Here is a 15,337-nt window from a genome sequence, read left to right as displayed (position 1 = left end):
ACTTGGCTAGAATTTAAGGGTGCATTTCACTCGTATGACAAAATCAGAATTGTATTTAAACTCAACTATTCAAATAAAAATAATATTTATAAACCTGTCAATAATTCAAAAATGAAACTAATAATTCATGTCAAGTTTAGAATAATTTAAATTCTCTCTCTTATTGTTTCGAATGGCAGTAGTTCAACAATTAATCAACCATATATTAGTTATCATATTTCCCTTTTTGGAAAGGATAGCTCAATTAAGAAAAAGATAATGTTGGTCTAAATTATATTTGCTTCACACTAGAGAATTCTGAATACATATACAACGTATACAGATTAAAAAGTTATATTTCTTTTTCTTAGAAAATATTTTAATTGATAAAAATGTTTTTCATATTCTAATAGTATGTTTAGTTCTAAAGAGAAAAAAGTATTTGATCAAAATTATTTTCAAGAAAATATAGTTAATAATTATTCATTCTCATTATAATTCGAAGTCAGAACATTGATTAAATGTGTTTATATATTAAAATACAAATTATGTTATGACATGACAATTGACATATGTGGTGAAAACAAAATATCAACTATCTTAGGTAAAACTTAGCTATCAAAAACTTGGCCATATCTTTATATCGTCAATATATGTATCTTTATTTAGTTATTTGTCTTTGTATTCACATTTACAAACAAAATACATGTTTTGTGTTTGTTTGTATTTTATATATAAAAAAACAAGGCAAATGGATTTCCAATAAATGCAGATATAATATTATTTTGGAATGTGAAAATTGAGATATTAAAGTCAAGAATATTATATTTTCATACGGCAAAAGTACAACTATACTTTGTCATTTTTTAAGTAAAACTTTTATTTTAATGTTCCAACTAACTTGAACTTTGATCATGATGATAATTCTTAGGTTTGATGATTAAATTTCTCATATATTATATTGACACACAATCAATTGTAATTTTAAAATTTTTAGTTAAAGAATAAACGAATTTCAGTCATTTCTTCATTATCTATATTGATTATTCGCATACGAAATTGTTATTTACTGAAAAATATTGATAAAAGTATAATAACATTCAAATAAAACAAAACTAAAAATAAATGTTTACCATAAGTGTGAAAAAAGACAATATCAATATTAACAAGAAAAACAACCTTCTAAAAATAGCATTATCTTTAATATAAAGCTATATTATCATATTTTTGTTGTTCATCCCCAAAAATAAAAAATTTCCCAGAAAAGGAAAATCTCCTACATTCATTTTAAATATTTTATATAACTTGTAAGAGAATTATACTGATTTACATTTTGCTATACCCTTTTATGTATCTTCAAATATGTAAAATTTATATCAAATAATTTAATAAATTAATGTATTAAATTACACTAAGAATTAATTAGATAAATTAATTTTCTTACGATACAAAGAATTTTTGTTCTCAATAGCCGTTTGGACACAGAACTGTTTCCTTTGCCTTTTTTTTTTTCAAAATTATTTTCAAAACATTATTCCATTATTATTCATTACAAAAATCTCAAATTTTCAATTTAATCTATGAACAAAATGCCTACATAAAAGACCCTACAATTTTTTTGGTTGTTGAAAAGGAAAAAGTGAGAAAAAAATGTATAAATTCATTTACCTTTTTGGGTATATAGATATATATCCATATCCATTTTAAATATTTCATCCGTGTAGAAAAAGAATAAATCAAAGTATTTTAATCTGTCTAAAAAAGAATGATTTTTTTTAATTTTTTAGTAATAAATATCAATTTTTCATGTGACATCTTGATACATTTAATATAATTTTAGTTTAGAACCATTTAAATTATTCTTTTTCTAAACGAAGATTAAAAGATCTCGAAATTAAATTCTATATATGAATTTTTTTATTATTGAGAACGCTAATTATAAATAAATTTTAATAATGCATACCTTATATATAATCGAGACTCTAACGTGGACTAGGTACAAGTGTGAATAATTTAATCCACATAAGTTTCTCCTTGTTCCACCAAACTTTACACAGAGAAAAAGCAAACAAATCCTTCAACAACAAAAGAAAATGTGCTCACCGCGTTTTTCCTATCTGAGAGATACTTCCTTAGCTGTTAAAAAAACTCCTCACAACCCCTAAAAATCCTCTCTTTTTTCAGTTTTAATTCTTCCCCAATTCTTGAAAATTCATTTCTAAAGCTTTCTTCATCTCTGCTTCAAAGCTACTTCACCCCACCCACCCCCACAATATAAATAAACTTTGAAGAAATTGCTGAGTTTGTTCAGTTTTTCTGAAATCAAGAATGATGGGTAATAGAGATCTGGAGAGGGGAGGTGGAACAAAGCCAAGAAATGGGAGTTACCAACCACCCCCAACAACAGCAGCACCTTACTATATGGAAACTTCTGAATCACAGTGGACTTCTTGGCTAGTCCCTATGATTGTTGTAGCCAATGTAGCTATGTTTATTGTCATCATGTTTGTTAACAATTGCCCAAGTAATATCAATAATTTTGGCAGAGGTGGAGGACGCCGCCAGTGTGTTGCCAGGTTTCTTGGGAGGCTTTCTTTTCAACCTCTTCAAGATAATCCACTTTTTGGACCCTCTTCATCCACGTAAAGTTTAAAACTTTTTGATCTAGTTTTTGTAATGATTGTTCTTTGTTTATGATTTTTCATGTTTATTAGCCTGTTTGATTTGATTGTGTTAATTGTTGCGTTGTATAGCTTATGGAGGATGAAGGTTCTTGTTTATTTGATGCAGATTTAGTGTGGTCATATGGATTCTTGATTTCTATGGTTTTGTAAATCAAGAAAAGGAAAAAGATTGAATTTTTAACATAGTGTAATTTCACAAGTGGGGTGTGGGATGGTTAGATCATAGGTGTATGTAGACCTTATCACTACCTTTGTGGGATAGAGAGGTTGTTTATGACAAAAAGGGAATTCCTTCGTGGGGGTAGAGAGGTTATATCCGATAAAAGAAAATACCTTTGCAGGGTGGAGAGGTTGTTTCCGATAAATGGAAATACCTTTGTTGGATAGAGAGGCTGTTTTCGATGAAAGGAAATACATTTGTGGGATAGAGAGGTTGTTTCTGCTAAAAGGAAATACCTTTGTGGGGGTAGAGAGGCTGTTTCCGATGAAAGGAAACACCTTTATGGTGTAGAGATGCTTTTAAGATGATTACATTAATTCATAGAAGGAAATATTGTTTGTTTTTAGTAAAACACTAACTATCTTGGATTTGTTTGTAGCTAATTCGTGATTTCAGTTACTTGTTGTGTTTCTTGTCTTGTTTAAACAAAGACATTTCAGCTGGCAGAAGTGGATTTAGGATGTGAATTTTATGGCTAGAGTATGAAAGTACATCACAACCCATTATAGGGTATGAAATCTATTACACGAACTTATTTGGTGGCTTTTTAAAACACGTATGCGGTCTGAGCTAAACTTGCTGGATTCGGACAAACCATAACTCCTATGATACATTCGCTTGCCTGATGAGAGTTTCTAATATTTCTCTTCGCCCCTTCATTCATCTGATATTGTTATATAAGGTTTTAAATTGGGACGCTTAGGAGGCCAAGCATAGTTTGAGAGTGCTGTATTGCCTGCTTTAATTGCTAATCAATTCTGCTAATGTTTAGAACTCTTGCCTCAAGCATGCTTTTTGACATCTAAAATTTGCTTTCTAACTCCTAATTGAGCTTATTTGGATCCTTTTAGTATTAATTCTAGAATCGTTTCCTTTGTAATGTTGCAATGATGCTGTTGCTAGATCAGTAATATTTCTTTTAACCTCTTAATGCTAATAATGCTTGTTCGATCATGTCAAGTTGCATATACTGGCTGTAACGTCTTGGAAATTTTCTTCGATTAATGAATCCTCATTATTGTTATGCTGTTTGGACTTCTGCTGATATAATGAACCCACACTTGCATGGGGGTCCAGGCAAGATATGCCAGAGGTATTAGGTAATAGATGTAGTCAAAAGCTTATGGCAATAAACATGATATTATCACAAGAATGGGCTGTAAGCTGTAGATTGCTGTAAGTTCTTCAATGAAAGTGAGGCATCAATATATACATAAAAAAAGAACTATTTGAATAATACATTCAAATGGGATTTGCATTTGGGCAATGACTAGTTCTTCCAAACATCAGACAAACGAAATAGTTGAGAATTTACTTGTTTGCTACTAAATTATGAAACACTTCCTCTCTTTCCCTGCACCTGCAAATCAAACCTTCTTCCATTTTTAGAGATGTGAACGAGTTTACAGTTGGATGGAACGAACATTTATTAACCCCTTGGTAAAATTTTACAAAATTAAGCACAAATAGGAGAGTGCTTTTGTCGGAAACTTTACAGCAATATCTAAGGGAGAATTCCCTTCCGCCATCTTAAGAGTGTTTGTGTACATGGAGGGAATTGAATAGCCTTTCTTTTTCTGGCATTTTGGAGATAAGTAGATCCGTTGGGATAGCGGTTGTGATGCAATAGTTGTTGCTATATTGGTTCCATTGAGTATCAAGTCTTCTGGAGTTAAATGGGTGAATGTGCTATTGCTGACGTCCTACTTGCTGCTATGCCACGCACCGATATCACTCATACTGGAAAGATAAAATAAAATGAAATAGAAACCAAAAGGCAAAAAATGGAAGACAGATTGATATATATGAACTGCTATATATTCATTCTTTCTTGTTCTTGTGCAGACTACAAAATTTGGGAGCTCTAGAATGGGATAAAGTAGTGCACGGACATCAGGGCTGGAGGCTTTTCACTTGTATCTGGTTACATGCTGGTGTTGTTCATCTGCTTGCAAACATGTTGAGTTTGGTATTCATTGGTATTCGCCTCGAGCAGCAGTTTGGATTTGGTACAATTCTCCTCCCTGTGCCCTCAAATATTTCTTCATGTTCTTTTGGATAACACTAGTACACAACAAATGTCTTTTTATGCATAAGCAATTCATTCTACTTTCCTCTAAATTGTGCCCGTGTCTAGCTTCCTCGGCTCCGTTTGTCATTACAGTTCATCTGCTGAAATAGAAGTACTGTTTTTACTTGCAATCTCTTTAACATCAACAATTTCAGTCACTTCTTTCTGAAATATAACCCCACCTTCAATTTTCTTAACCTTGAGCTGACTAGTGTCTTAATTCACTTTTTGTTCTTATATTTATATCTCTAATGTTATGTGCAGTCCGGGTGGGGATTATCTACGTTTTGTCAGGAATTGGTGGCAGTGTTCTTTCTTGCCTTTTCATTCAAGGTAGCATCTCTGTTGGAGCTTCTGGTGCTCTATTTGGACTTCTGGGAGCAATGTTATCGGAGCTTCTTACTAACTGGAGTATATATACCAATAAGGTATAAACCCTGCTATTCTACTGTTATTATTTGTGTTCTTTCCCCTGTTGAGGAGGTTATTCGTTTTATTTTATAACACGTTCTAAGTACTTAATTCCGGTACTAATTAATCTCATTTATACAGGCTGCAGCTCTTATCACTCTCATTATCATCATCGCGATTAACTTAGCTGTTGGTCTTCTTCCTCATGTCGATAACTATGCCCATATTGGAGGTTTCATGGGTGGTTTTCTTCTTGGCTTTGTTCTGCTACTACGACCTCAGTTTGGTTGGCTCGAAAGGCAACATCTTCCAGCTGAAGGTCGTCTCAAGTCCAAGTTCAAAGCTTACCAATACGTCCTCCTGCTGATTGCCTCGATTTTGTTGATTGTCGGGTAAGCTCTCTCTCTGCTACGCCTAATCCTACATTTGCCTTACAGCAGCGTCTAGAAAATAAGTTAGAACGGTTGGTAACTTTTTCCTTTTTTTAGCTCAGATTAAATTATTCGTCGATCAGGATCAGACGTTGAGTATACTAACTATGCTCTCTGTATAGAGAGACGGATTTAGAATTCTAAGTCAAAATTAGTGTTAAGAACATGTCACCCACTACTCGTTTGTAACTATGAGTGTTGACTCACTATAAATATTTATATCAACTAGTTGAGATCACGCTATATAAAATCTTGTGTATATATATATATATGTTAGAAGGATTTAAGGTCATACATCGTCAGTGTATAATTTAATTTTCGTTGTAAAAATGTACAGATTCACTGTGGGATTGGTGATGTTATTTAGAGGTGTGAAGGCAAATGAGCATTGCGATTGGTGTCGTTATTTAAGCTGTTTGCGTACATCAAGATGGAACTGTGAAAATTAACTGAAGAGCTTTATGTAATTCTGTCCTCCTTTTTACATTAGACCAAAAAAAAAAAAACATATAGTTACGTATATTACTTTTATATGTATAGTGATTGTTGGTTTTGTAATTTGTGGTATGGATCATATATTGTAAATCTGTTATACTATTTGCATTCGATCTATATTCTTTATGTTCAGAAAGGTAACAAAAATATACGAAAGAAAATCGAGTCTACAAACTGTGGCTGCCATAAAAAGGATGGCTAAAGAAATGGCTCCAGCTATCATAATTTTACCCATGTTTTTAATTATGTATTTTTTTTTATTATTATGATGATGATTAATGAAAAGATGTGAGATGTTTGTTTTATGGAAATGAACAGAATTTATAGGGGATTAAAAGGGTTGCATGTTAAGTACGTGGAAGGGGAAATTTTTATAGATTTTGGCAGCTGGAGATATGGTGTCTTCTTCTGCATGTTGTTATGTTTTTATCTTCCTTTTTACTTTTAGTAGTGGAGTCAAAAGTTTTACAAACATGTAAAAATAATTCAATATCGCAGTTAAAAATTTCAGACGAGTATCCTAAGCATTTGCTCTTTCAAGCCTGAAGGTGTCTAATATCACTGCGCTGCAATACCTTATTCTATCAAAAATGTCTAAAATAAATTATTTAATCATTTCATATATTAGTTTATATATATATATATATATATATATATATATATATATATATATATCACTTGATTTGATTGGAGGTATATAGGAAAAATTATGTAGATTGAGTGTCTTTTAATAAATAATTATTGATTTTAGCGATACTTTCTATTTATTTCATTTATAACAAAAGCGATACTTTCTATTTATTTCATTTGTAACAAAACTATGTTAGATTTTAGCGATAATTTCTATTAATTTTCATTTATAACAAAACTATGTTAAATCTGCAATATATATTAAAAGTGAATTAAGTATGTAATATATATGTATTATAATTATTTTTAAAAATATATTATACTTGTTTGATAAGAAGCATAATAAATGTATTATCTATTAATAAAATTTGTATTATATGTTAATAATAAATTGTTCTTTGTAATATGTAGTAAAATTGTATTATAAAAGAATATAAAAAGTGATCAAGTGAAAAAAAGTGTTACTATTATAAATAATAAATACTTTTTATTTATAATATATTTATGTAAATTTTCCCATCTTTATTTGCTTATGATGATTTTGTAACACTTCCAACTTAAAATAAGGAGATTCACATTAAAAATAGAGAAAAGATATTGTATATATAAATAAGCTGACATTATATAATAGTGATACTTTTTATAGTTGTCAGATTTAGATGACAATATCACCTGCAGATTTAGCCATTACAAATTTCCTCGTCAAATCAAACTTCAAAACACATAATATTACTAACGAATTGTTCCATTATTATAATTGTTAGTTTTAGATTCAAAGCGGACAATATAACTGAAGCTAAGCACTTTTCATCTTTTGTAGGAAAATTCCCTTCTCTAGTTTTGGGAAGCCTTCGGCCGTGAGAGGGCTGAAAAGGAAGCTCGAACGAAGTGAGAGGGTGGATGTAATTCAGCTCGAACGAATAGTCATTACAAATTTCCTCGTCAAATCAAACTTTACAAATTTCCTCGTCAAATCAAACTTCAAAACAGACAATATCACCGTTATTGATTCCCTCGTCAAATTGAACACTAGGAACAATGGAAGAGCATTGCCTTTTATCTCCTTTCACTCTTTCGTTTAATTATTGAACATTATCTTTAGATTTGAATTTTAACTATTCGGTATATTTATTTTGTTTATTATCACTTAATAAATCTGAATAATAATCCAGATTTATGGTAATTTTTGCCATAATAGAACGATCTTATTCACGGGTACAAGCAACGTGCAATGAGAGAAAAATCACACCAGAAGGTGTGATTTTATTTTATTACTACGATCGAGTTTTACAACAACTAGATCATTTATTTATTTATAAGCGAACGCAGGCTTACAAATAATTTTTGCAAATTAAAAGAAGCTGCGAACAGTTTGGATCTCACATCGTTGTGGGCTAAGTCTACATAAACCAGGCAAATTCTCTGCAGTTTGAAGCATCTGTTGCCTTTGTCTTCCTTGAACTTTCCCGGTTTGTTCCTCTTGTTGAACCACTTTCATGAGTCCCTCGCAACGGCATTGTGGGTCTTGTATCTGTTCAAGCTGATTGCAACATTGTTGAACATCACGAGGAATCTGTTGGTCCTCGTACTGCTGGCTCCTCTGCCTTAGAAACTGCTGGCATGAACGTAGCTGCTGTGCCTGTATTTTTTGTTATATAAGCAAAAACATACCATATCGTAATCCCAATTTACGTGATACTTTTCTTTTTTCAAAGATCAAGCGGTTTAAATTTATCAGAATATGTGCATGAAATCTTTAAATTTTGTGAATTGAAATATATAGAGGTACTTAAACTTGTACTGTCAATCTTTAACTTTGGATTTGTATAAATACAAACTTAAATTTGTATAAAATTGAACAATAAACACATTCGTTCGGCGTGACATCCTAGATGACAATTAACATAACATCCTAACTGTATTATGCCATGAACGAAGGACATTTTTGTCTATTTATTTAATTTTATAAAAATTTAAGTGTTTATTTATAGACTTAAAATTAAAATGCATAGTTATCTGTTGAAATCAAGTTAAAGGTCATGTTTATATAATATGCCTTTAAAATATTTGTAAAAGATATATAAAAAATTAGAATTAAAAGATTTACTTGAATTTCATAACTAAAAAAAATTAATTAAAAAAGAAGGAAAAAAATGAAAAATGTCACATAAATCAAAAAGCGTAAAAGGGGGGGGGGGGGGGGGAATTAGATAAAATGAAAGCGAAACCTGTTGAAATTGCTGCTGGCAGCTTTGAGTTTGAGGGTTAAGAGCATCTTCAGCAATGGTGATGGTCATGATACGTGAGCTACAAACTGTGGCTGCCATGAAAAGGATGGCTAAAGAAATGGCTCCAACTATCATAGTTTTACCCATGATTTTTAATTATATACTTCTCTTTTTTTGTTATTATGATGATGATGATTAATGAAAAGATGTGAGATGTTTATTCTATGAAAATGAACTGAATTTATAGGGGAATAAAGGGGTTGCATGTTAAGTACGTGGCTGAGGAAAATTTATAGGTTTTGGCAGGTGGAAATATGGTGTCTTCTTTTGCATGTTGTGATGTTTTTATCTTCCTTGCTTACACGTAAGGAGGGAGGGTAGAGTCTGATAGGATTGAAGGGTTTATTTGATTTTTTTGATAAATGAATTATATTGTTTATATATATAAAGAAAAAGAGTCGATGTTAGGACCCTCTTAATCAAAAGCTGAGCTAGGTGATTTATAGGTTTGTATGAATTCAGTAAAAAAAATTTTTTGTAGATTGTATATGTACTAGAAAATCTTGATAGTAATTTACAAGATACGTGTATTTTATATTTAGGATTCAAATTCAAGATCTCTGGCCATTAATGAAGCGGTTTTTGATATGTTTATTTAAATTTTTCCTTATATTCAGAACACCAACTTAATACCTCTGATTAAGAGTGAAATTTTACTAAGGGCAACTTTCACATATAGCAAATAAAAAATTTATATTTGTATGCTATAGCAAAGTTTGCATAATTGCGCTCCATAACAAACATAGAAACTATATAATTCGCTATACATATACAGTTGAAGCAAATTGTATAAAACGAAGTGTATAAAACAAGAAAGAGAAAGACACTTGGGCAAAGAACTATATAAAAATGAAGTGTATAAAACGAATTATATTATTATAAGTGTATAGAATGATTGTATACAATTTGAATTTGTATAAAATGAGAAAAAGAGAAAGACAAAAGAGACTTGACAAGAAATATACGATTGAATCGAATTTTATAAAACGAGAAAGAGAAAAATTGGATACAATTTGAAAATTGTATAAAACGAGAAAGAGAGAAAGACAAAAGAAGCAGGGGAGTATTTTTAATGTATAATTATAAATGTATAGGACGAAAATATATGTCTTGCATGTGTATATACAATTTTCTCACGCTTTATACAAACAGAAACGCAATTTATATATTTCGCTTCTGTTTGTATAAGTGAGAAAGGCGAGGGTGGCGAGCGAGATTTGGGGGAGTGGCGAGCGAGATCTGAAAGAGGAGGGGAGAGAAGGGAACAAAAATATATATATTTATATAATTTTCTCTGCTTTATACAATTAGAAACAATTTTTATACACTTGTGTTTATATAAAAAGTGAGGAAGCGAGCGAGAGATTGGAGGAGAGTGGCGAGCTAGATATTTGGAAGAGAGGCGCCTGACAATTTTTTACATTTACTATGGAGTACAATTAAATCAAACCCGAGCTACTCCATTTATTTTAGATTATTAGTTTGCTATATAATTTTCCTATTTACTAATCACTGCCACTAACTCATTTTGGACACTTCATCCATTCACTATTGCTTGTACCTTCAATTATTGATTACAACCATCTATGATCACCAACTAGTCAACTTTTAATCACTATAATTAATCATCATTAGTAGTTCATTTTATCAATTAATTAATCACTACTAATCAATTAATTAATCACTACTATAATCATCACCGATTAGACACATTTTACATTCATCACCATAAACATTTATCATCAATTATCATTACTTGTTGACAAGAGTTACATATACTAAAGAGTGTCAAACATTTCTTCGTCGGAGAAAAAATTTCTATAACCATATATATTAATTTTCGTTGACATTTACTACATCATATTATAATCCATCATCAAATCACCATTACTATAACAATTATTAATAAATCGCGACAAATTAATGTTCATCATTCACTATCAATCAGCATTATCATTGAATATCGCTAACCACTATAATCATCCACAATATACATTTACATACTAATCGCATCCCTAATCAAGACTCATAACCACCACTGTGCCAATACGCCTCGATACCCTATCATATTGATATTTTGCTGATAAATTAATTTAGTAATTATTAAATTTATATTAACCAATTTTTAGGTAAAAGACAAAATTTATCTATTTAAATATACTAAATATCTTAATCATCTAGTATTTAAATTTTCATAAATATCTTAATATCAAATTAAGATTTAAAATATCTAAATCTTAATACATGCACACATATTATTCAGACATCATCTTGTTGATCATAATAAAAACAAATAATGCCTAAATCACCTCAAAACATACTTCCTTCTATTACATATTTAACTAAATTTGTGAAATAATACATCATTATAAAAAAAATTATATTCAATTTATAATTTTATGAAATCATAAATCCCTCTATCCCATATTTAACTGAATTTATGAAATCATAAATCCCTCTATTCCATATTTAACTGAATTTACGAAATAATATAGTTTAAATTATAATTTTCACTATTACCATTTATGATATTACGTAAGAAATTCAAACGCTCGTGTTATCTTAAATGGAAGAAGGAAAAGAATCTAAAAAAATTCAATTAATATGAAATAAAAAATATATTACCAATAAGCAAAAGACTAGTTTATTATTAATTAGACAAAAACATTTCAAACACACCAAATTAAGCTGCCTGGTAAACACAACACAGGCACCATAATGTGGTGATTAATTATTCATTATTTAGGTACTTGCTACTTCATTTTATTTTTATTACAAAATAAAAAAGCAAGCTAACTAAAGCTTTGCTATTTTTCATAATTAATTATTATTACTTAATAGAAAGTTGGAGTTGGAATATTATGGCATTGGTGAGGACTCATACGGCATAAACCAGGAAGGCTCTGTGCAGTTTTACTAGCTTCACGCATTTCTCTACCCTGCATTTCTCCTCTTTGTTGCTCTTGTTGCATCACTTGTTTTATTCCCTCGCACCGACATTGCTCGTCTTGCATCTGTTCCATTTGCTCGCAGCACCTGTCCATTTTCATCGAATTACGGTGACGCAATGTATCAAGATGTTGACTTATGTATTAAAATTACTATATGTCTTGTATCGAGAAAGATATTAATATATGTCTTGTATCGAGAAAGATATTAATATTCTCTCCGTCCAACAATAATATTTCACTGTCAACTTGACATACCCACACAATAAACAATACGTTTAATATTCTCTCCGTCCAACCATAATATTTCACTGTCAACTTGACATACCCACAGAATAAACAATACGAGTACTATTACTATTTTGCTCATTGGTTTTATTAAATAAATTTTATGTTTTGAAAAATAGCACTCCCTTCGTTTAAAAGAATATCTCTATTTATTTTTAAATTTATTTCTAAAAGAATATCTCTATTTATTTTTAAATTTATTTCAAAAAGAATGAACCCTTCCCTTTTCTCTTTTTTAGAAAATTTTAACTTTTCACGTGACATGTCTAAAATCACAAAATTAAAGAACATTTTGTTTTATTTGACATAACTTTAATTTAAAATCACGAAATTAAAAGTCTTCTTTTTTTTTCTTAAACTCCGTTTCAAGTCAAACTAGGTCATCTTTTTTTAAAAAAGACGATATTTGATAGAAGGATAAAGTAAAATAGACACAAACAAAAAAGTAAATTATGTATTGATTTTCTAATTTAGACCAAATATTTTTAGTATAATGGATAATTATTGTTGGACAAAAAAAGTATAAAGACTTCTACTCCCTCTGCTCCCTCTATTCAATAATAGTCGTCTTAACTTGACACATCTTTTAAGAAATAATAAATAATGTAGATAATATTATTATATTAACATTTAATTTCAATAGATTTAATGTTTTGAATGTTAGATGATAAATAGTAGTCTATCTATCCCTAATTATATGACATTTTTTATTTATCGAGAATCAAATTTTTTAAATTTGACCAGAAATTTAAGCATGAAATCTTCAATCTTTTTAAATTGAAATCTATATATTTGTAAAATACTTCCTCCATTCTGTATTGTTTATCATGATTTCTATTTTTAAAAGTCAAACTATAAAAAATTTGACTAACATTTTAAGATAGCATTTTTTCAATCATATTAATATGCAAAATACTGTAACTTATAGTACTTTTCATATAGTTTTAGAATATTTTTTTTTAAATATCGAATCAATGTGATCTAACTTTATCTTTAAAAATTAATTAAAATAACTTTCGATAAGTGCACAAGTGCACAACATGACAAATATTTTCGGACGGATGGAGCACTACTACAAGTTACAACCATTGATAATTTCAAAATATTTAAAAAATATATGAAAAAAATTACGATCAAAATTAGATTTGTTTGATTCTCGAAATTCGAAAAATATCATATAAAATGAGACGGAAGAAATATTTAAAAGCAAAAATAAAATAGACACAAAAGATAAATTATCTCTAAATTTTTTAAGACTACATAAATATCACTGAACCACTATTTTTAATATAATAAACGACAGTTGTTGAATAGAATAAGTCGCCTATAGTAAGTAAAGAATTGAAGGAATGTATACCTTGGGAATGATTGGCGCCAGTCTCCACTTTGTTGATCCATATATCTTCCCTCTTCAGTAAATTTTGTACTTTGTCTTAAATACTCTTCACAAGCACGTAAATTCTGTGCCCTTTGCATTTCCATTTGGCAACGTTGAGACATTTGTTCCCATGGGTTTTCAGCTATAGTAATTGTAGTACGAAAGCTACTAGCTGTAGTAACTCCCATAAAAAGTATGGCTAAACATGTTACTCCAAATATTATTACTTTACCCACCATAGTGAAAATTTAAACAGATATATTAATACAAGATGTTGTGGTGTATATTTTAATAATGTTATTGAGAAAGTGTGAATTTTTATAAGGGATTGAAAGGGGTTGCATGTTAAATACGTGGCTAAAGGAAATTTTATTTGTTTTGGCATGTGGATGGTGTATATTTTGCATGTTGAGTATGTGTTATTTTTTTGCTTCCACGTTAACATTTTTGTTGATGTGACTCCACAGTATTCTTACAAGCAAAAAGCTAAGGTGACCAATTTTGTTTGTATAGTAAGTGAAGTTTGGAAGTTATTATGAATTTGGCTCTTTCCTAAGTATTTTGAGGCAATGTCATGGACTTATTATTATTCTTACGTGTTAAAAGAGTGAAATTTCAAACTTATAATGTAATCTCTTCGTCACGTTCCCTTGTATCTATGAGATATGTATCACCTCCTATCAGCAATATATAGTAACTTTATCTATCAGTGGTTGAGTTTTATCTCTACTAAGTTTTGAAGTTAAGTTCTCAATCACCTTATTGATAACTAAATCACACCCCTAAATATATTTATATATAGATAATTAGAACTCGCCTGGATTTATTGATCATATATAGCTGATAAATATTAAGCATTGAAAAACACTCTTTATAAGTGTTTTTATCATTGTTTTTTTAATAAATAAGCAACTATATATGTATTTGGATGAAAATGTTGAAAAACAGTCTTTTAAGTGCTTCTTATCATTCTTTTTTATAAATAAGCAACTAAGTATGTATTTGGATGAAAATAAAAAGAAATGCAACATATTGTTTTGTTAAAATATAAATGGCGTCGCCCGGGTTCGAACCGGAGACCTTCAGTGTGTTAGACTGACGTGATAACCAACTACACCACGACACCTTGTTGTGTCATCAATTGTGAATTTTCATATTTGTATTATTATTTTTGGACACCTTATGTAATTCTTCATAAATATAGCTATAGTGCACTTAAAGCTACACAAGAAACAAATATAATTCAAAAACATTAGTAATAAAGAAAGAAATATAAATTAAAGTGGTGCTGATTATGACTTTTTAGCTGCCATGCACAACCACTGCATTATTTTAGTGTTGTCCATTCTACTATTTTCACCATTTTTATATATGTTTTTGAAATTTTTAAAAGTCAAATGGACATGTTTGTCTCCAATAGAATACAAAATCACTACTTAACTACTTATAAAATATGTCAAGATTTTGTTCCCTAACTACTCATGTTTCTCTTTTTCTTTGGCGAGCAATAACCC

General features: G+C 29.8%; 2 protein-coding genes, 1 long non-coding RNA gene and 1 other non-coding gene across 4 annotated transcripts; 1 reads left to right on the top strand and 3 right to left on the bottom strand.

Moving 5' to 3' along the window:
* Window positions 1-1,170: 1,170 nt before the first annotated feature.
* On the top strand, window positions 1,171-6,408 carry LOC101268211 (RHOMBOID-like protein 2). Its single transcript, XM_004245591.5, has 5 exons — window positions 1,171-2,621; window positions 4,729-4,892; window positions 5,219-5,382; window positions 5,507-5,757; window positions 6,134-6,408. The coding sequence occupies exons 1-5, from the start codon at window positions 2,308-2,310 to the stop codon at window positions 6,243-6,245; spliced, it is 1,005 nt and encodes a 334-aa protein (XP_004245639.1). The 5' UTR covers window positions 1,171-2,307; the 3' UTR covers window positions 6,246-6,408.
* Window positions 6,409-8,153: 1,745 nt separating this feature from the next.
* On the bottom strand, window positions 8,154-9,408 carry LOC101268495 (2S seed storage albumin protein). The gene is made up of 2 exons (XM_004245592.3): window positions 9,150-9,408; window positions 8,154-8,560 (listed from the first exon to the last, which is right to left on the bottom strand). The coding sequence occupies exons 1-2, from the start codon at window positions 9,294-9,296 to the stop codon at window positions 8,273-8,275; spliced, it is 435 nt and encodes a 144-aa protein (XP_004245640.1). The 5' UTR covers window positions 9,297-9,408; the 3' UTR covers window positions 8,154-8,272.
* Window positions 9,409-11,837: 2,429 nt separating this feature from the next.
* Window positions 11,838-14,146, bottom strand: LOC101268783 (uncharacterized). The gene is made up of 2 exons (XR_011211327.1): window positions 13,803-14,146; window positions 11,838-12,245 (listed from the first exon to the last, which is right to left on the bottom strand). It is a non-coding gene; the product is annotated as an uncharacterized lncRNA (long non-coding RNA).
* Window positions 14,147-14,875: 729 nt separating this feature from the next.
* TRNAV-AAC (transfer RNA valine (anticodon AAC)) lies at window positions 14,876-14,949 on the bottom strand. The gene has a single exon. It is a non-coding gene; the product is annotated as a tRNA-Val (tRNA).
* Window positions 14,950-15,337: the final 388 nt, after the last annotated feature.

Source organism: Solanum lycopersicum, chromosome 8, assembly GCF_036512215.1.
Source record: "Solanum lycopersicum chromosome 8, SLM_r2.1".
Taxonomy (NCBI): domain Eukaryota; kingdom Viridiplantae; phylum Streptophyta; class Magnoliopsida; order Solanales; family Solanaceae; genus Solanum; species Solanum lycopersicum.
This window is presented reverse-complemented; position numbering and strand designations above follow the sequence as displayed.